This window comes from Azolla caroliniana, unplaced genomic scaffold (assembly GCF_043228905.1).
Source record: "Azolla caroliniana isolate FFs.n. ecotype wild unplaced genomic scaffold, voAzoCaro1.0.p SCAF_7, whole genome shotgun sequence".
In the NCBI taxonomy this organism is placed as follows: domain Eukaryota; kingdom Viridiplantae; phylum Streptophyta; class Polypodiopsida; order Salviniales; family Salviniaceae; genus Azolla; species Azolla caroliniana.
The window spans coordinates 12,885,071-12,907,175 of record NW_028230442.1 but is presented as its reverse complement, the minus strand read 5'-3'; the positions used below and the strand labels follow the sequence as shown (position 1 = coordinate 12,907,175).

The following is a 22,105-nucleotide window of genomic DNA, read 5'->3' as shown; positions in this document are numbered from 1 at the left end:
TGGCAAACATTCTTTTTTATACAAATACAAATGAATGCATATGTCATCAAAACATTCTTATGTTTTTTTTTACACTTTTTACCTTAACTTTCTTACCTTATAAAAAATTACTTTATAATAAATAATGAATACAAAAGTATGGTATTTACCATACTTCGAGGGTGTTTACCATGCTCGAATGATTGAAACATTCTCGAATGTGAATGCACGTATGGTACGTATGGTTCATACTAAGTATGTATATATATGTACATACACATACAGACATACACGTAAACATACACATACATACATACACACACATACATAACATATATCCTGACAAGGTAAACGTCAAAGTGTATTTATTAACAATTCAAATTAAACTTTTGTTCATCTTGTATGCTGCTAAGAATAGCTTTTCTAAAGAAACCCATTTAAATGTTACTGAAGATAAACATTGTCGGGCCATGAAGATGTGACAAATGTTAGCTGAACAAATGTGACAAACTAAGGGGTGATTTGAAAGTAGAATTATTATTTTGTCAACTGTTAGCAAAAAAATGGAAAAAGTTTATTTGCAACCTGTACACTATTCATACATCGTCCCAAACATGCCCTTTAATTGATTCATCAACATAAAATCTCCAATCTCCGAGGATGGCTTAAAACTTATGTTCTCACAATTCCAAAGAGTGTGATTGAACTAGCAGCTTGTACTCCTCTAAAAGATATTGAATGTCATCTATGCGTAACTGTTCCAGACAACAAAAAATTGAATTAATCAACTCACAGGCTCACTCTTTTCTCACATAGAGGCTATAACCGAATGGTAAAACATGTACTTGGGTTTCTAATCTTTACTCATGTCACTATTATATTCAATGATCTTGCAAAATCGAGGGGTTGAACTAGAATGCTGCTTATACTACTATTGAAGTACAATTACAACAATTATGCTTATTATGGCAATTCTAAGGAAAGTGACTGGAAATTGCAAACCTCATATAATACAGAATTAGCTGGTCAATAAGTCTACATTACATTCAAGCATATGGTAAAAATCTATGGAGAAAAAAAAAATCGAAGATAGACTAGGCTAGAAAATTTAGTTCTGGTAATTCTATTGCGACTCCTATAAGGCAATTCTATGCATTTGATTGCATCTCATACTTCTATGAATTATTGGAAGGAAATAAAATTGAACAAGTCAAAGCCACCATCAGATAAACGGGAAAGGAGCATTTAAAATTCAATCAGAACGGTTCCGCCAAGAATGGTTCCGCCAATTTCTCCTGTCATAAAGAATTTCAGCCTAGAATAGTTCCATAAAGGAGGAGTTTAAAAGGTTCTATCCAGAAAACAAACTGCAAATGAGTAAAATATCCAAGACAAGTTTGCAACTCTAGGCCTTACCTAATCTTAAGTCCTGCTTGGTATTATAGGGCAAGGCGTTCGCAAAAAAATAAAATGCATACCAGTGGTGCTAAGCCATAATTTTCATGAAGGATTTGGTCAATGGTAAGATATCACACCGATGAAAAAAATGAAGATCCCTCTAGTAAAATTTTGATTTATGCACAGTTCCGTCTAGATAATGAAATACAAGATTTGTCAATTTCAAGTACTAGAATACCTAATGACTGTTTCATAGAAGCATCAGACCATGCAAGACACCTTCAAGATTCTTGCATCTTCAAGATATGAGATTTTCCTCTCTTATTTTTGTCTCTTATATGATGAGAACAGGTTTCATTCAGATATTGGTTTGGTTTTTCAAGAGCACAATATTTTGCACTACATTTATAGAATGATGCCCATATTCTGCATCCCTTTTCCTTAGAACTTTCATTATTGCTGCTTTTATCTTTGTGCACTACTGGGGCAGCGAGGAAGAGTAGAGAAAAGGGAAGGACAAACAAAATACATACTTGTCTGGCATTTTTTAGGTGGAAGAAACGAAATTTCATAGTGCTGATTCCTGGAAAGTCATTTCTGGAACCTGATTGCTTCCAGCATTTTCTGATTACAGTTCAAATCAATATTATGATAACAAGAATTCTCACTCAATCTGCACCAAAAAAATTGATTATTTAATAGGTCAAAACTGTTTATATTTGTTTGCAATTTAACATACTCCTGTGCTGAGGCAACTAGTTGCTGATAATCATGTAGCAAAGGATCTAGCTCCTTCAAATGAACTGATCGTGGATCACACTCAATCCAATGCTTGCGGACCGACTGCAACATAATCGAATTTCAGCCAAAACATGCATTGCTAATTAGTTATGTATTCAATATCACATTGTAATTAGCCACCTTTATAACGGCATTCCTGTCCAAGGAAGCACTCTGAAGGGGAAGCAATGTCAATCCTAGATTTACTAATTGCTTCTCAACTTGTTCGTTGATTGCCTTGAAATCACCAATTTCTGGTAATATAGAAACGGGCGGCAATCCTAGTTGTCTACGCAACTTGGCTAATGGAGAATTTAATCCTCCCTCTAGTGCCTGTCAAGAGAATGATCAGTATACATATACTGATAAAACAAAGATGCAAAATAACTCACTTGAAATATGTTCCTACCATACTATCTCTTACTACTTCTGGGGATGATGTAGTTTTCTCAGGAAGACGGGGTACAGAATCTGGCTGTTTTTGAGGTGACTGCAATGCTCTTTTGGCCATTGGATCATCTGTAACAGGTGATGTTGTCCAACAATTGGAGTAACCACAAACAGAGTTATGCATATCAATTTCAAATTACAATACCTTCTGAAACAAGCCACCAGAAATCACCAAACGTTGACTTTCCATCATATCCACCAATCAGCAGAAACTGGTTTCCAACTCTCGTCATTGAATGGTATGCCCGAGGAAGTGGAGATTCACTATTTAGTGCAAGTCGTTTCCATTGAACAGATTCTGCAATAGCAGCAGAGCAACATCAAACTAATTCTTATGCAAAGCTACACTTCATTAGTGGATATCACAGTTCAAAGCTAATACAATTAAATATGAGTAGACATACCACGGTCTAAAATAATACAATCATTATGATATACATCATATCGAGTCAACCATCCTCCAGTTCCATGGCCTCCAAATACCAGTAGCTGTTCATAATCAATCCACACAGTAATGAAACAGAAAAGCTAGACCATATTGATCTAAATTAGAAAAGAGAGAAGTAAATGGATAGAAGACCCAAAGAATGGGCATGTTAGAGAAATATGAAGATTAATCATTAGCAACATCAAGATTCATCACTGGGAGCAACAGCAGTTTTTAATGGTTAATGAGACAAACTTTGTCAAGTCAAATGAATTCTGTCTCCAAGCTATTTGTGGCCTAAACATATCAACAATGTAGGCATACTAATATGACCAAATAGGTGCACTACTAACTAGCCACAAAGCACTCAAGGTAATCTTTGAAAGGATACCATTGTTTCTTCATGCATAAACAGACATTCAAGCTCCTCAAAGACGTATACATCGTTGGTCCATGCCAAAAACTGATAATAATTGTTCAGCCAATGCTCTGTGGTGTAAATATACCTCATGGTACATAAGCAACAGGTATTGCCAGTTTCTTCTGCAGTTTCATGCAGCACTCAAAAATTGTTGTAAGGTTTAGTTTGAATTCATCCTTAACCCAGCCTGATATTGCCTAGATGAGCTGGGTGTGAACTATGATAAGTATATTATAAGAGTGATGCTTTTTACGTGCATTTAAAACCTAATGGCATCCATGCAATTCTAGCATGTTCCTGTTTGAGCCTATCACATAAAAAGGAGGTTTAGGTAAAACAAATCCTCGATGCAATATTTCCCTTAAATAGTTACTCATAAAATTCTAAGAGATCAAACCAATACTTACCATCAGAAATGTTATCAGTTAGTGTTATCTAACCATGTGATTACAATACAGATACAGATAAGAAAAGAACCATGCAATCTCATTCTTTCCTTACTTGATGTCCTCCAGCAGTGACACTATGACCACAACGAGGTGCAGGAGCTTGGCCGGGTAGCTTTAATTGTGTCCAAGCTGGTGAATCTTTTTCTTTCTTGCAGAAAATAGTATTACAATAAGTGTTGGACATGGATCTAATAAAAAAAGATGTACTATTCTCTAAGATAACTATGTTTCGTCGAAAAGAGTAAAACCTTCATCAAAAAGCCCTTTTAGAGCCCACAAATCTCCCATGATCGGACCACCACCGCCTAAATTTCAAAAGTAGATATCATGGCCATATATAAGAAATTATATTATCAATTGCACATAACAACTGTTGCACCCACACAATTCACCAGGATACTCTCAACACAACAGTTCTAATTAAATGGATTTTCAGTGTCTTCAATGAAATAAAGCAAATATAGCTTCTCAGATTTCAGAAAAAATATTGTGCACAGTTAACTTTATCTAAATATCTAAATCAGATTCACTTGAAGTTTTATTTGTCGTAATTTTTAATGAAGGAAAATTCCATAGAAGTATATGAAAGTTTTATTACATCATCAACATGAAATCACATCACTAAGAACTGACATCAAATGTTTTGCATTAAATGTCAATAGATAAAGAAATCAAATAGCCCACCTCTGCCTCCTAGTATAAGCAAACGTTTCTCAACCATAGTTGCTGTATGCCCACAGCGCGGTGGAGGTGTTGGTCCTACAACAGGGAGTTGTGTCCACTCCAAAGAGCCTGCATTCATTACAAATTGGAGAATTGATAGAGATAACTATGAGATTTTAAGGTCTGTAATTTGTGATGGTTTCTTTCTCCAATTTTAAACAAGAGCAGGTGACCTAAGGGACTTAAAATAATTGAGACACAAATTCTAAATTGCGTAATGTGTGACAAAATTCTAAGCCCCTCTTTTACACAACAGAGATTGAGCTTGTTTTTTACTTGGGTCTAGGATATATGTATCAGACAACCACTTTGATCCATCCCATCCACCATACCTGCATGACCAGTATTATGTTAGAGCTCTTCATTCCAATGCATCATGGAGAAATTTTATAATCCAACAGGAAAGCACCAATCACTCACAAGACAACTTTTCCATTGCCAACTGAAGCACCAGCAGAGAAATCTCGTGGTGATGGAACATCACCGAAACCTGTCAGTTCTGCCCATTGCCAAATATCTGCATGAAATAAACCAATAAATCTGATGGAAAATAAGTTTTGAGGTTCCTAATCAGCTTACTGAATCAGTCACAAAAAACTCACTTCATCAAGGTGACAAATGAAATACCAACAAATTGTATCCTCCATAATATACCATCATTGTCATAAAATAGACATGTAGAATAGAAGTACTTGACCATGAAGTGAAGTTACATATAGAGGCATTCAATAACAATTCTTGCAGCATAAATCACCAAGCTGGATGAAGGCTGAAACTGAAGATTCAATATTAATTACACATCTGGACTGTCAGTCAATTCTGTCAAAGGCTTGTTGAGCATATGCAAGCACTGTACATTTATCATGCTCAACATCTGTCATCATCAAACCTAGCCCTACCATTACTGCCTCTAGAGAAATCCAATTAGAATAGAAGATTGCAACCATTAGATAAGCAACCTACTGTAAATGACAGATTTGAAGTAACCTACTCCAATTTACATACCCAGCCTTCAATTTAGAAATCCTGTGATTGATAAGCAAATATAACCATGATGATTATAGACATTTAAAGTTGACCAAAATTGAGGGTATGATATTCATGCTAGAGATTCACCCAACTTTTAACCAGAAAGACACCACCATCATATAGAATGCATCAGAAGTATTCATTGTATAGAAGACTTTCTAAAGTTGCTAACGCACCATTTTATGCATCACAATCATGGCATATTTCAGGGTTCCTTAATTCGAAAGATGTGGATCATCACACATTGGAATCATGACATGAATGGATTGACAAGTTCTCCATTAGCCAGAGCTATGCATTCATCTCATCATGACAATACTTGCCATTGTTAGATAAGGGATAGGCATTCTGCTGATTGTCCAGGAATCAGTAAAGATCCTTTAAGGATATTTTTGGGGGAACCATTTTAGGCTTTCCAGATTTCTTGTCTATCAACTTTTGGTAATAAAAAAGCCACACAGAAGAGTATATAAAGAAAATACTTTGTCCAGACTTCGAGAGCTGGTTTTATCTAGACTAATTAGTGAAATATGAACTTTACGATACCTTGGATGAGGTTAGATGTCAGAAATAAAAGAGAAAAACAAAACTACAGTATCCATGTCAAACAACTGATGCCATCAACAAAAACTCATGCTTACCGGTGTCAAGCATCCAAAAATCTCCCAACCTGCAAAATACAAAAATATTAGTAGAATTACAGCAATAGTTGATAGATATACAAAGAAAACCACCAAATTCCAAAGGCTTGTAAAATTCAGAAAAAGCAGAAAGTAAACAAACCGATTCCTCCCAGACCGCCCTCCAAAGATAAACATATGGCAGTCAATGGCAACAGCAACATGAAATGCACGTGGGCTTGGCCCAGCATTTTCACCATCGCTTGCACTTCCCGTACAAGTAGGTTGAAACCATACTTTGTTTTCTGTGGAGATATCAAACTATATGAGTGTTTACGTACTCTTAATGACCATTCAACAGTACTTAATTTCAAAATTGATGTTCCCAAAGCCTACATAAGAGATTCACATCTAAATTGAAGAAATATTAATCAATTTTGAGCTAGGTCTGAAGGGCAAGAGGCAATGATTGGAAGTCCTAGTCTTTAGAGGATCCAATATTATCAAAAGCTTATTTATCTTCAAATTCTTTTGGAAATATCATCAGGAGCCCCACTCTCCATTAACTGTGGGCGTGGCAATTAATACCTTCATGGAACCCATTTGCAAGCCACAAAGCCTTCCAAAGAAGCCATTTGGTTAGCCCACTTGTGCAGTGAGTTTAGGATTCTTGGAAAGGCACCTGTTCTTGGATGTAATAGCCAAAGTGCCATATGTTTGGCAAAGAATGCAATGTTTCATGCTTGCATAAAAGCATATCGATGTGAAATATCACTTCATCAAAGAGGTGCTAGAGGTCAATACTTCACAAAATCCTGATATGCTCTCACAAAGTGTCTACCCAAGGCACAACATCCACTATTTTCTGTATTCAGATCGTGGGAGATACTTAGCTTAAAGGGGCCTCCTTGGTCCTTTACGTGAGAGGTTGTTGGGGATAAAGGCCCCAAGAACTAAGTTGTGGTTAATTGATACACTGGTCACACCAACTCTTCTCTATGGAGTAGAAACGTGGGGACCAAATCTTAACAAGGAAAATCATTGGAAAGATTTAGAGAGACCTTTAGTGTCAATGATTGCACGCATGATAAAGAGCAAAGCATCGGTGCCCCATGACTTGATGGCACAAGTGGCACTGAACACGTGTTCATATTTCCTTCTTTTTGCCTCCTCTTCCGTGTATACACCTTTAGCTCCCCCTCAGCTTCAGTCCCAACACATATAGGTTCCTCGTCTTGTTTTCCTTCTTCTTCCTTATCTCCTACGCTCACTTGTTTCTCAGCTGATGTAGGGATCGGCAAAGGAATTGATCCTATTTTTAGCAACCTCTCACCATTATCTCCTTCCCTTATATTTTCAGTCTCAATTAAGTCATCAAAGGGTGAAGTTACCTCTTGTTTATAATATGGCTCCAACTCTCTGAAATGCACATCCATGTTCACAAATAATCTCCCGCCATCGTAGGTGATTCCCTCACTTCGAAGACATTTCCATTCTGGATCAACCTATGCTAGAGATCTTTCGAAGACAAAAGCTACAATATACCTAACTTGAGAATCTCACATGTGCCAAAAACCAGATTCCCTCGTTTCTTCTCTTTTCATCTTATTTACTTTTATATTTACTGTGTAGTATTTATTTTATTTTGATTTGTTCTCAAAGACGCGACAACAATCAAGATGTAATCTCTTATTTGGTCTTATAGGCCATTTTGGCCTCTTAAAAGACATTAATATATCTTTCTTTCTTTCTTTCTACTCGAATCCAACAAACATAGCCTTTTTGTGTGGCAAAGTATCCCACAAATACACATTTCACAGTTCTAGGATCAAGTTTTCCTACAGATGGTCTACTGTCCTTTACAAAACACACATCCAAACACCTTCAAAGGAAGGATTCCAGAGTTATTCCCTTGTAACAACTCACATGGAGACTTCCATGCCAATACTCTAGTGGGTATTCTATTGATCAATGCGGCCACCATCAAAATTGCCTGTCCCCACAGCTGCTTTGGGACATTCATAGAAATCATCATGCTTCTTGTTACCTGTAGAAGATGTCTATTCTTCCTCTCTGCTACTCCATTTTGTGCTGGTGTATATGGGCATGTAGTTTGATGTTGTATTCCTTGATCTAAGAGGTATGCCCTAAATGTAATGTTAGCATACTCTATTCCATTATCAGACCTCAACACTTTTACTACTGCACCGTATTGAGTTTGAACTGCTCTATGAAAACCTTTAAAACAAGCAAATACTTCATTCTTTTTCCTCATTAAATATAACCAAGTCACACGAGAGAAGCAGTCAATGAAAGAGACAAAATATCGATATCTATTAATAGAACTTGTAGAACACGGTCCCCAAACATCGGAATGTATTACATCAAATGCAAGGGAACTCCTATGACCTGAACTAGCATATGAGCTTTTAGTAAGCTTACCAAATTCACATGCATCACAAACAAGTTTTATTTTATCAGCCTTTTCAAAAAGGTGTGGATACACCCGACTCAAAACGCCATAAGAGATATGTCCCATACGTTGGTGGTAAAGTATCAACAAGTTCTCATAACTCATTTTAGATCCCCTTACATATGTTCCTTCTACCATAGATGCTAATGCTGAATCCGGCCCTTCACGATCCAAATACCATAGTCCGCTATGCCATGTGTCAATCCCAAGTCTCCGACTTGTCCCTTTCTCCTAGAATATCACCTTGGGAATATCAAAAGAAACAACACATTTTAGTTGGTGTATGATAGAACTTATGGATAATAGGTTTACTAGGAAAGGAGCATGCAACACATTAGACAATGTCACAGAGTAGGTACATTTCACTGTACCTATACCAACTACAAGTTGTGTTGTACCATCAGCAATTTGAATGCTCTCTGGCATTGCTATGTGGGTATACGAGGAGAATTCACTAGCATTACCTGTCACATGCCTAGATGCACCAGAATCAATTATCCATTCTAGTGTAGAGGCAAGAGTATTTGTGTTGCTAGTACTTGTAGCCGAATAAGCCTAGGTGGCAACATTACCTCTTGACATGAATGAAGTATCATCTGCAGCTCTTTGCTTCCTCCTAAGTATTTCTAAGAGAGCTTGATCCTCTTTCGTGAACACCACCTTAGTTCCTTCCTCTTCTTTTGCTACCATCAGGTTTGCTTGGTGACCTCCTCTTCCACCTCTTCAGCCCCCTCGACCACGACCTCTAGTTTGTCCACGTTCTCCATATTCTCTCTCCTTAGATGGTTTAGAGCAAACATTCTTTAAATGACCAGCTTCACCACAATTGTAGCATTTTCGATTTTCACTTCCGCTTGAATTTGACACCATTAGTACCGATCATACCCCTGGAAGTTCGGTGGTGTCAAAGAGCAACTTCATTCTACTCTCCTCCTATATCATAGTCGCAATTGCCTCATCAAGCGTGGGAATTTGGGCCTTGGCTAGAAGAACTGCCCTTCTTTGATCAAACGACAGGTTGAGATGTTTCAAAAATTGCATGGTTTTTCTTTGAGCAGAAATTTCCTTGCTCTTACATTGAGGATCATTGCACATTGTCACAGGCAAGAAATGATCATATTCTGCCCATAGATGCTCCAGCTCTATGGCATATCCCTAAATCATCCTATCTCCCTGCCAGACGGCATCTATCTCCTGCTCGATTTGAAATACTCTCATGTTATTTCCCCTCCCAGCATACGTCTTTTGCAATTTCTCCCAAATCTCCTTCACACTCAAAATTCCATCAACAGTTGTGGCGATTGATGGAACCATGGAGTTGAGACACCACATATACAAAGACATGTGGGTAGCTCTCCATGGTTTCCATTCACTACTCATTTTAACATGAGGTTCTTTCTCTTCTCCCGTTATGTAGCCGTCAAGGCTTCTCCTTGCCGAGGCACCCGTAATCCGATGCGACCAACTCAAGTATGCGGTTGGTCCATCGAGTTTGAACTCAATTGGGAGGAGTTCAAGTCAAGGTGGTGGTTGTGTTCCTGTCAGACCTCCATATGCTACAATCTCAGCCTGCTTCATGTATTTCACCAATGTTTTCACCTCATCCTCATTCAATTTTGAGAACACCTCATCCGTCTTCTCAACTTAGCCTATCTCTGCTCTCCTCTTCTGACTTCTTTTCTCAAGTCACCTCTCAATCACATTGCAATGTCATCCCAAAAGGAAAAACCCCCTTTCTTCTCTTGGATTCTAGGACAGTGTTGTTACGATTGTTGACATACCAACAAAGGGGTGGATCTAGGGTTTTGCAGAGGGCTGATCTAAGGTTTTGCAGAGGGGCGGATCTATGCTCTGATACCAAATAGAAAAAATGAGAAGCCACATTTGTTCAATAATATAAATTGGTATGTCACAACAGGAGGGAGAAAATACAGAGATCACTCATATTTACATGAGGGGAAAGTTCCTCTTTATAAAGGCCAAGATCTGGCTGTTGGGCTAACTAGTTGTTGGAGTTAACTAGCCGTTGGGCTAGCTGTTATAACTTTTAATCATTCTCAACAATGAGATAGGGACTTTTAGCGGCTAGGGTTTCCTCTTCATTTTTCTGCACACTTTTCTCTATGAGGTTACAATAGATCGGACAACCGCAATTTGTTGCGCAAGTAGGCCATTATCTCCTGCCATCGCAGGTGCTTCCCTCGCTTCAAAGACCTCTCCATTTTGGATCAACCTATGCTAGAGATCTTTCAAAGACAAAAGTTATAATATATCTAACTTAAAAATCTCACATGTGCCGAAAACCAAATTATTTCGTCCCTTTTTATCCAATTTACTTTTATATTTACTAAGAATATTTATTTTATTTTGATTTGTTGTTCTCGAAGACGAGACAACACTTAAAGATGTAATCTCTTCTTTGGTCTTATAGGCCATTTTGGCTTCTTTCTTTCTTTGCAATGGTTCGAGTCACATGGCATGAGTATAAATGCACTACCGCCATTCCAATATAGCTTGGACTGTCCCCACCAAAATACAACCAAAGTGGAAAAGAATAGAGTGATCCGGACTGATATTATTAACTTGGAAAACAAGATAACATGGATCAGCCCCAAAATACCACTTGGTACAAAGATGGCCCACTATAAGACGCACTTCTTACATACATTGGAGGATGGATTCATCATCAGGACACCTTATATGGACATACATCTATCCTATGCGTTGCGTAGTGTGATAGGGCAGCTAAGAACTTCATCACATCAGCTACAGATTGAGGTAGGCAGATATACACGACTACCTCTAGAAGAGAGAATTTGCCAATTGTGTAATCAAGGAGTGGAATCTGAGGAACACTATGTTTGTCATTGTAGTGTCTTTTATGAAATCACAGGGAGATACCATTGCCTCTCTAAACAAGGTTTTGGCCCACTACACAAGGTAATCGAATATGAGGACCAACGATGCCTAGGACTTTTCTTGCTAGAGCTCAAGAGACATCGCGAAAAGTTGTTGAAGAATACAGCCACACAAGCTCATCCACAAAGAACAATCACAACTTTCTTTAGCCCCATCACTCCTAATGCTACAAGTCCAGTCCATCATGGGATACACAAATGGGCTCCAAACCAAGACATAACAAAGGGGTTACAATCGATCGGGCAATAACAATTTGCCGTGCACGTAGGCCCTAGCCCCATGGACCACGACCTCGACACCTTTGTTATCGACAGATAAAAGCCATTATCTCCAGCCATCATAGGGGCTTCCCTCGCTTCAGAGACATTTCCATTCTGCATCGACCTATGCTAGAGATCTTTCGAAGACAAAAGCTACAATATACCTAACTTGAGAATCTCACGTGTGCCAAAAACCAGATTCCCTCGTTTCTTTTCTTTTCATCTTATTTACTTTTATATTTACTGTGGAATATTTATTTTATTTTGATTTGTTCTCAAAGACGAGACAACACTTAAGATGTAATCTCTTATTTGGTCTTATAGGCCATTTTGGCCTCTTAAAAGACGTTAATATTTCTTTCTTTCTTTCTTCTTTCTTTCTCCTCACACAGCAGCCCACTCCCTTGGTGTTTTGGAGCAATTGACCACACCATCACATCTTTCTATCAAGGGTGTTGGCTCTGAATTGGCTATCACAAATAAAGAGTTATCAAAATTAAGCAAGGTTGCAAGTGTGTATTCTAAGGCTCTTTATCTAGCCTTTAGGCACCCAAACGTATCGAGTTCAGTCTAATTAAGGAATGCATAATGAGATCATTTTCTCTCATGACGGCCCTTGAGTATAATGTAGTAGTTATCCATTTAGCTATAAGAGGAGACCAACAGGTGTGTGTTGCTACCAATTGTGTTTAACAGACTTGGAGAAAAAGTGACAAGAGAGAAAATAGCTGAGATGCAAAGAAAACAAAGAAGGAGAAGAAACATACATAGGTTTTTGGAGTCCCTTAATAATCTGTTTCAGGGGTAAAGGTATATTATTTTATTACAACGTGATTTGAGGGCACTTAAGTCAAATCACACTGTCCAAGTGACCCAAATATGTCCCAGAGATCTTAAAAGCGCTATAGTGCGAAGGGGCCTAACGTACAAATGGAGAGTTCTTGAACCTTTGTACCCAACAAACTCCCACTTAAAGGGTCGGGTTTATCTCTAACTTCAAAAATTCCGGGCTTTGGAAAGTCGTCCTCTACGTCTTTGTACTTGTACTCCACCCCAAGCTCATCATATTGAGTGGTCTAAGGCCTAGATCCTCTGAAAATTGCCGTAGCTTGTCGAGACAAGTGCCTTAGTGAAAATATCAGCCACTTGCATGTTGGTGCCAATGTATTGGAGGTCAATGTCGTCGACCAATATGCGCTCACGGATGTAATGATAGTGCACCTCTATGTGCTTAGTCCGGACATGAAACACCGGATTCTTTGCGAGCTGGATGCTGCTGAGATTATCGCAGTGAATCAATATTGGCTTGTTCACCAATTCTTTGAAGTCTTTCAACAGTCTTTTAAGCCATACAGCTTCCAAAGCAGCTACAATTGTGGCCCTATACTCCGCCTCAGTGCTCGCCTATCAGATGCATTGCCCACCCAAACAGCATCCGTGCTGCGAGTGCAATTACCGTCCTCATGGTGGTCATTTTTGCCACCGGGGCAAATGTCTCCTCATAGTCTATGCCATGGGTTTGAGCATACCCTTTGGTGACTAGACGAGCCTTGAACCGATTGACCATGTCATCCATATTATGCTTTATCTTGAACACCCAGCGGCAACCAATTGGCTTTTTCTTGATTTCAGAGGATGGGACTAAATCCCAAGTATTGTTATCTTGGTCTACTGCGACCTTCATCATGAATGCATAGTGGTGAGCCATGTACTCATTGTACCCAAACCTAACTATCGGGTTCTTTTGTCAGTTCGATTGACGGAGTTTTCCTTTGGTCACCTCCAGGGCCTTATTCATTTCATACTTGTTGTCGACCGATCGAGGTGAATGATCTGAGTCTTCACCAGATGTCATGTCTTTGGCCTCTTGCACAGGCATCTTGCCCTTTTTTTCTTTCTACGGGTGTAGCACCACATCAAAGGTTTCTTCATGTTGTGCAAGACTCTGATTGCTGGATGACTCCTCAGGTCCAGTCAGCTGGAGTGCAGGCAGACTCTCTATTGGTTCTCCACCCATAATGGTCGTCAGCATCTCTTCTTCTTCGCTCTCACAATCTGCTCCAGATCTACTTGTTTCGAGCACAGTGGGGGTCACTAATGTTGGGCCATACCATGATGTCACCTCATCAAATACCACATCTCAGCTTACTCATGATTGTCAAGTGATAGGGTTAAAACACTTATAACCCTTTTGCTCAAGTGAGTAACCGACAAAGATCATCTTCTCCGATTTTGGGTCAAGCTTTCTCCCCTTCTCATCGGGTACATGCACAAATGCAATGCTGCCAAAAACCTTCAAGTGCGAAAGGTCTGGCTTTGTCCCAAAATACTTCTTGTGAGGGGTGATGTCATGGACACCTTGGGTCGTGCACCTATTGATGAGATACACAGCCGTAACTGCTGCCTCTGCCCAATAGATCTTGGGCATGTTCTTTTCATGTAACATGGTGCAGGCCATCTCAAGAATTGTGCGTCTTCCGCTCAGCAAGACCGTTTTGTTGTGTGTACTGGCAAGAGAATTCCCGGCGAATCCCCTTCTCTTCTAGAAAGGCCTTGAACTCGGTTGAGAAGTATTCTTGGCCACCATCAGACCGTAAGCATCGAATATTGCGATTCATCTCATTTTCCACGTGATTCTTTAACTTGAGAAAGTGGGAGAAGACCTCAGTTTTCGACTTCGTCGGGCATATCCAAGTATGCCACGAATAGTCATCAATGAAGGTAACGAAGTACCTACACCCACCGATTGTCGTTGTTTGAGCTGGGCACATACATCTGAGTGGATGACGTCCAGCAAGCCTTTACTCACATTTCTTTCACTTAGGAATGGATGCCTATGTTGCTTGCCTAGTTGGCACGCCTCACATACTTTATCAGGATGTTTCGTAAGTAAATCGTGGCAATCTGTGCACAGCCCCTTTTGTTTGCATTGATCGCAGTTTACCGAGGTTTACATGGCCAACCCTTTTGTGCCACAACTTAATATCAGACTCAGCCTTGAGTCCCTCTGCATACATTGTTGTGTTCACCTCAGTCGCATCAAGAATAAACATGCGACCTTCTCTTCTTGCATGAGCGATAAGTTGGCCCTTATCCTCAATGAAGCAACCTTCCTGGTTGAATCGTACTTGCATTCCTTGTTCGACAATTTGGCCAACCGAGACCAAATTCTTTGTGATTGTCGATACATGGAGTACATCCTTCATGTAGCCCTTGTTGTCGTGATTGTTAAGGGCCACATCTCCAATGTGCTAAATCATGTGTGTGGAGTCATCACCGATCTCCATCACGCCAAGTCTCTCGAGTTCCCTCAAATTCATGAACCATTCTTGATGACTTGTCATGTGATTTGAGGCACCTGAGTCCACGAACCATACATCATCAGGTTGGGAAACACTTTTGTCTTTGGAAGATCTCTAGCATAGGTCGATGCAGAATGGAAATGTCTCCGAAGCGAGGGAAGCACCTACGATGGCGGGAGATAATGGCTTTTATCTGTCGATGACAAGGGTGTCGAGGTCGTGGTCCATGGGGCCAAGGCCTACGTGCACGGCAAATTGTCATTGCCTGATCAATTGTAACCCCTTTGTTATGTCCTGGTCTGAAGCCCATTTTTGTATCCCTGGGTTGACTTCTAGCATTAGAGAGAGAGAGAGAGAGAGAATTCAAATTTCAATTTATGTAAGAAAAGGTCTTTTGGCAAACATGTTTCGCTCTATATGAGCGAATCAGTGCTAAAGACCATATACAAAAATGTGAGAGGCTTATATAAGGGAAGATGAAAGAAGAAAGAAAGATATATTAACGTCTTTTAAGAGGCCAAACTGGCCTATAAGACCAAATAAGAGATTACATCTTAAGTGTTGTCTCATCTTTAAGAACAAATCAAAATAAAATAAATACTACACAGTAAATATAAAAGTAAATAACATGAAAAGAAAAGAAATGAGGGAATCTGGTTTTTGGCACATGTGACATCCTCAAGTTAGATATATTGTCTCTAGCATAGGTCGATCCAGAATGGAAATGTCTCCGAAGCGAGGGAAGCACCTACGATGGCGGGGAAGAGAGAAGGGGAGTGGTGGGGATGGATGAGAGGGAGAGAGGGGTTTTGAATGTGTATAAAGGAGGATGTGGGAGTTAGGGAGGTAGTGAATGTAGAGAGGGATAGCCTAATGAGTTTGATGGGAAGGGATGATTTGGGGATCTATTATATTTAGTTCTAATAGATAGATAGCAATACATAGTAAGTGTGATGTTTTAATGGGGATTTGGGGATCTAATATATTTAGTTTTGACTAGATAATAATAGAGTGATTTGGACTTAGTCCAACATATGAAAGGCTTAGGAATGTCTTTTAGTTGGGGATCTAGGCTGAGGTCGGCGTGTAAGTCTTGTAAAAACGAGTGGATGCCTAATTTAGGGGAGTTTTTAGAGTACCTAAGCAAGGGAACATTTGTTTTTATGCTTATGGATGAGAGTATTCCTAAGGGAGAAAGGATGTTTTTTAAAGGCTTTAAGGATGAAATGGGGTGGGTAACCTCAGCTAATGAGTCTAAGGAAGAAACGTTTTTTCATTTCTAGGTACCCTATAGGTGTGCTTTCTCTAACTAGGTAACGTTTTAATTCGTTCGAAATAAAATTTTGTTTAACATGCATGGGATGGTCTGAAGAGAAGGGAAGATATTGATAGGAATTTAATGGTTTTTGGAAACAATTGAAGGAGAACTTAGAGTTCTCAGATTGATCCAAATATCCAAGAAAGGGAGCCTAGTGGGGGGTGTATGGATCGTAAGGATAATAGAGTTATTGGTCATAAGGCTATAGAAACTAAGGTAGTCTAAGTGTTAGGGTTTCGTACCTGTCCAAACCCCAAATGCATCATGTATGTACCTAGTAAAATGGAAGAGATGGGGTGTGGTTTGTGAGTTTTCTACGTGTGATAAGAAAAGGCATGCATAGACAACTGAGAAGTTGCTACCCATGGTTGTTCCTTTGATTTGTTGGTATACTTGATTATCGAAGGTTAGGTAGTGATACTCTAGGGTTAGAGCGCTAAGGGTATAGATAAGATTAGACTTGGCTAAGGAAAAATGTGGGGAGATGATATGGCGAAGTGCTTCGAGTCCTAACTTAGGGGGATGCTAGGATAAACGGATTCTACATCAAAAGAGAAGATGAAACTGTTAGGAGGGGGGATTAGTTGTTCTAGTTTCTCGATGAGGGAGTGTGAGTCTTTTAGGTATTGTTTTTGGAGTACTAGGATGGGTAAAAGTTGAAAATGTAGCCATTTCGAGGTTTGCTCGAATATCGAGTTATATATAAGAACAGATGGGTCTAAAGCTAATGGGTGTTTTATGGAGTTTAGAGAGAAAGTAAATATTAGATACTTGATATCCCTTTAGGGGTTTATGGAGTATGTAATTAGCTTCGATAAAGGAAAGTGTTCCTAGATTTTTTTGCACTATACTATTAAGGCAATATAAGAGTTCTTCTAATGGAAAATGGGTTACTTTTCTATAGGTGGTGGTATCCGAGAGGTTGTTTATAGCTTTTTCATAATAGGTATCTTTGTCTAGAACACATACTCCCATGTTCTTATCAACCGGAAGAATGATAATTTGGTTGTTTTTCCTAAGTCTCTTAAGGGCTATGCGAAGGTGAAATGGTGTCCTAACGGGTTTGAGTTTAGGTTGTTGGAGTTTAGACAAAAGGAGGGTTTCATGTTTTTTAATAATATTTTCAAGATGGGGATATTGAGATGGTGGATTCCAGTTAGGATTTGGTAGTTTAAATGGATTAAGGGGGTGTGAGTCCATGTCTCTAAAGAAATGTTTTAAACGTAAAGATCTACTTAAACTAGCAAATTCTTTAATGATAGTATTAGTGGAAGGTAGAGAGGGTGGTAGAATGTATTTGAGTCCTAAGCTTAACAATTGTGTTTCATTATTTGTGAGGGGGTGTTTAGATAAATTGTGAATTTTACTTTCTATTCGAAGGGTAGCATTAAGCGGTTTCCAAAACTTTTTTTGTAGTTTATTACTATTGGATATTTTCTGGCATGGGCGGAAGGGGAAAGATGTATTTGTATTACCTAGCCACATAAAAGTGTCTGGGGTGGAGGTGGTCCTATTAAGAAGATAAAATAGGCGTCTACAAGGATGCACAGCGTGTCTAAAGTGTTTGTTAACACGCTTAGCACGCCGTGCTAGTCATTTTTTGGTCGGCTAGAAGGTGGGTTCCTATGGTGTGTGGTAGGGGGAGGATTAGTGGGGTGTAGTGTATTTCTATAATGTTTATGATTAGGATAGGAGGGAGGGGTGGTGTGGTGGGTGAAGGGGGTTTTTATATTATAGGGGATAATAAGAAGGGGGTTTATTAAGATACGAGGGAGGGGTAGAGTATGAGTTAGAGGGGGGGTTTTCAACAAATGGGGTAAAAAAAGGTGGGGGGGGCGAATGAAAATTAGATAAAGGAGGGGGAGGGGTATTATGTGAATTAGGGGCAAAATAGGGGGGGGCATGAGTTAGATTATCGGGAAGTAATGCAGAGGCATGGATGAGATATGGAAATAATTGAGAGGGAGAGGTGAGGGGAGGATAGAGACTGCCTCCATATGAAGACAAAGGGGGATGTGAGGAGGGAACAGAGAAAGGGGAGTAAGGGTTCTAAAAACGTGAGAGGTGAGGCTGTTGTAAGCATGGATGAGGGGTTGGAAGGAGGGACGGCGCGAATGTCTATCGGCTGCCTTGGGCAGTCCCAAACAGCGCGCCATATAGGGAGGGGGAAGGGTGCACGAGATGGCTGTCCAACACAATCCGATACTCTTATTTAGTGTTTTATTCTTAATTAGAGTTTTATTATTAGTGTTTTGATCCCTCATCTCCCTCTCCCCTCCCTTTATCTCGTCTAATCCACGCCTACACCAAGTTTTGTCGACGATTCAGGTGCGCTCAAATCGATCTTGGTGGTCTCTTCTCCCTCTCGACTTATCCACAACCCACTGATGATTTCACCGTTCCGCACTCCTTGTACTGGCCAGAAGGTCAATAAAAACACATGAAGAGGAATTAAACTGTTGTGGACATCGTCCACCTCTTCTTCAATCATTCCTCACCCAAATTCCACGACCATGACCGTGACCTCAACCGAGATCATCATGTGTATATAGCATCTGCCCATCAGATGTTGTGCTTTTCGACCGTGTATGGTTCTCCTCAACCATTAGCATGGATTGCAAGTCAAAAAAGCTTGGGGGGTTCTCTCTTGTTGTTATGGCAGTTCGAAATGAGCCATATTTTTGTGCAAGGCCGCCAAGGCAGATATGCACCATCTCGTCATCATCAACTGCGACATTGATGGAGCCAAGGGTATCGCATAAGTCTTTGATCCGAGGGTATAGTCCGTCATGGACATATCCCCCTACCAAATATTGTTCAACTCCTGCCGGAGTTGAAGTTTTCTGGCTGTGGTTGACGCCGCGAAAATCTTCTTCAAGTTTTTCCACGCTTCTGTTGGGGCTTTCGCATCACGAATATAGCTTAACATGTGATCTTGCACACATGTTGCCAAACAATACATCACCCTACTGGTGCCTTGCTGCCATGTGGGGTAGTTGGGATTTGTAATATCGGGGGCTGTTTCTTGAGCTCCCTCGATATAACTCCAATACCCTTGCCCAACTAGGTATTGCTGCATCTTATATTCCCAAGATGCGTAGTTGTGCCTATCCAGCTTCTCTGTTAGAAGTGTGCTACCCATCTGTGCATTCATTTTTCTGATTTAGCTTGATTCATATGATCCTGTTAACGTGAGCCTCTTGCTGTGCAACACTACAGCGACGATAGCAAGTTTTGAACAACGTCTCTAGCTGCTCACACAGTTTCAATGGTAGAACTCAGTGAAGGATCTCTAACCCTTATGCTCTGATACCATGTAAAGAATCGAACTCTAGTAGAGTTGAGTATTCAGAAGCATAGTGAGAGAGAGAGAGAGTGAGTGTATACGCAAGAGAAGGATTAGAGAGAATAACCAAAAAATAAGAAGACACACAGTAGGGGGATGACAGCTTATGCACTTAAGAGAGCTATATTAATTAACTAAAGATCATCAACTAAACTAAATGAAGTCCTCAAGGGACTGCCCTATTAAATGTGTTGGTGAAATCTAACCAAGATATTCACTTGAGTACGATTTTGTCATAAGAATATCTAATATTCTTTGACCACACTAACACTCGACAACTACACGGATTACAATAAAGTGTCCTCACACACTTTTTCACACATCGTCCTTTTCTTCATAAGTACATGTTCACACAAGTTGAGCTTGATTCTCAACAGATACCCCTTGGAACCAAGTTGCTAGGTCTTGCATGGCTTGTTGGGATGATGAAGATTGATGACTGGTTTGTCATGAACCCGAAATTTCAGTTAGCATTCCTTGTACAGTAATTGTGTTTGGTAGACAGTTACTAACCAGATAAGGACCTTGGCAATTGAAATGTTTTAAGGCAGGGATACATATAGGTCCCCGAGAGCCTCTTCTCTACGTTCAACTTCTTTCTTGAAGTACCTACATTCAAGCTTCTTATAGCCTTTCCTATCACACTGGTAGCATATAATATCATAATTTTCTTTGCTCTTACTCTTGTTTCTCTGTTCTGCATTTGATATTTTGTTCCTTCTTCTGCAAGCAACATTGGCCGGGCCACTACTATCACCATTGACATTCTCATGTCTTTATTCAACATACAGCCCTTATCCCCATTGAATGTGAGGTTGGGGTTATTGGAGAACGAAACTCCCTACTGTTCGAAAGAGTCATTAGAAGGAATATGGCTTTTGCCTATTGTTAAAACTTGGATACTATCTAGTTTTTCTTCTTCTACCATTCTTCTATAAGATTCACTCGGATGTAACATTTGGTTCCATCATAAGCCAATTTGGACTTCTACAGACATTAATTTAATATAACGTTAATGTAAAGAGGGCATACCAATGTCATATACAGTGAGATCATTCAGAAACTTCTTCTCGAAGAGGCCTCCAAATATTAGTAGATACGATCTTCCCACTTTGACAGCCGAATGCCCACTGCTCACAAATTAGATCAGATAGAAAACAAATAAATAAAATGTTGAAAAATCAGATCAATTCAAATAGGCGTGTATGTGTATAATAAGAAGGGATGCAAAAAGTTTGCGTCAATGAAAGTATTCACAGAAAGCTCAGTTAAATAAATAAATCGACTAACGCAGAAATATCAAATGCGAGAAATAACGGGAGGGAAAGAACATTAGCAGCATCAACCTAAAGAGAAATCACATGCAAAAATGAAAATTAAATTAAATGAAAGTAAAGCAGAAAGCTGAAATACAGTAAAAAACTGCAGATTCAGCGGCCAAATCAGAAGATAATCGATAGTTAACAACAGACCTTCGCGGCGATGGTGGGATACCTCGAAAATCTCCCACTGCAGACTGAACCCATCGCATTGTGAAAGGAAGAAATTCTACGCTTTTAAGCAAAAAGCAAATATGCAGACCATGTATGCATGTATGTGAGTAAATAAAAATGGGATTTCTTGCTTTTTAATCTATGGGAAAGAATAACCTCTCTCTCTCTCTCTCTTTCTCTCTCAAATAATACTTGACCATGTATTTGGATGTGCTGTAACACTTGACTATAGTACAAGCGGTCAAGAGTTCGAATCTTGAGATAACTTTGAAGAGATTAATATTTCTTTCTTTCTCTCTCTCTCAAACAATGGCTTTCTTAAGAAAGAAAACAACACCGTCACTAACTTACTACAATAGTACAAAGTGTTAGGAAATAGCGCGGAATATTGCTCAGCCACGACCGAGTCTTGAATTACTTCGATAAGAGTGCAACACAGGAATGGGAATAGAAGTACACATAAAAGAGAGTACACAAGATGTTTATGTGAAAAAACCTGAATGGGAAAAACCACGGGAGCCCACAGACTCCAACTATCACTATGAAGAAAAGGGGGTACAATCAGAGACTTGGAGGCAATGACCTCAAGCTCTGTTTCTTCGCCAACCGGTGGTTACAACAAAGTATTTCTCTGTATCTCACACTCTCTCGCTGTCTCTGTCTCTCTCTGTACAACAATACAACTACACCCGTAAAGTGATTGCCCTAAGTCATATTT

General features: G+C 39.5%; 1 protein-coding gene across 2 annotated transcripts; it reads right to left on the bottom strand.

Moving 5' to 3' along the window:
• Positions 1-339: 339 nt before the first annotated feature.
• Positions 340-21,503, bottom strand: LOC147861995 (Galactose oxidase/kelch repeat superfamily protein). 2 transcript variants are annotated; one of them, XM_087322335.1, is made up of 16 exons: positions 21,367-21,503; positions 20,927-21,024; positions 6,440-6,581; positions 6,298-6,326; positions 5,048-5,144; positions 4,904-4,959; positions 4,589-4,696; positions 4,153-4,209; positions 3,957-4,048; positions 3,012-3,096; positions 2,753-2,905; positions 2,567-2,676; positions 2,299-2,490; positions 2,117-2,220; positions 1,911-2,001; positions 340-734 (listed from the first exon to the last, which is right to left on the bottom strand). In XM_087322335.1, the coding sequence occupies exons 1-16, from the start codon at positions 21,423-21,425 to the stop codon at positions 660-662; spliced, it is 1,548 nt and encodes a 515-aa protein (XP_087178461.1). In that variant the 5' UTR covers positions 21,426-21,503; the 3' UTR covers positions 340-659. The 2 variants fall into 2 exon arrangements, with proteins under 2 accessions (XP_087178461.1, XP_087178462.1); XM_087322336.1 differs by having other exon boundaries at positions 3,957-4,042.
• Positions 21,504-22,105: the final 602 nt, after the last annotated feature.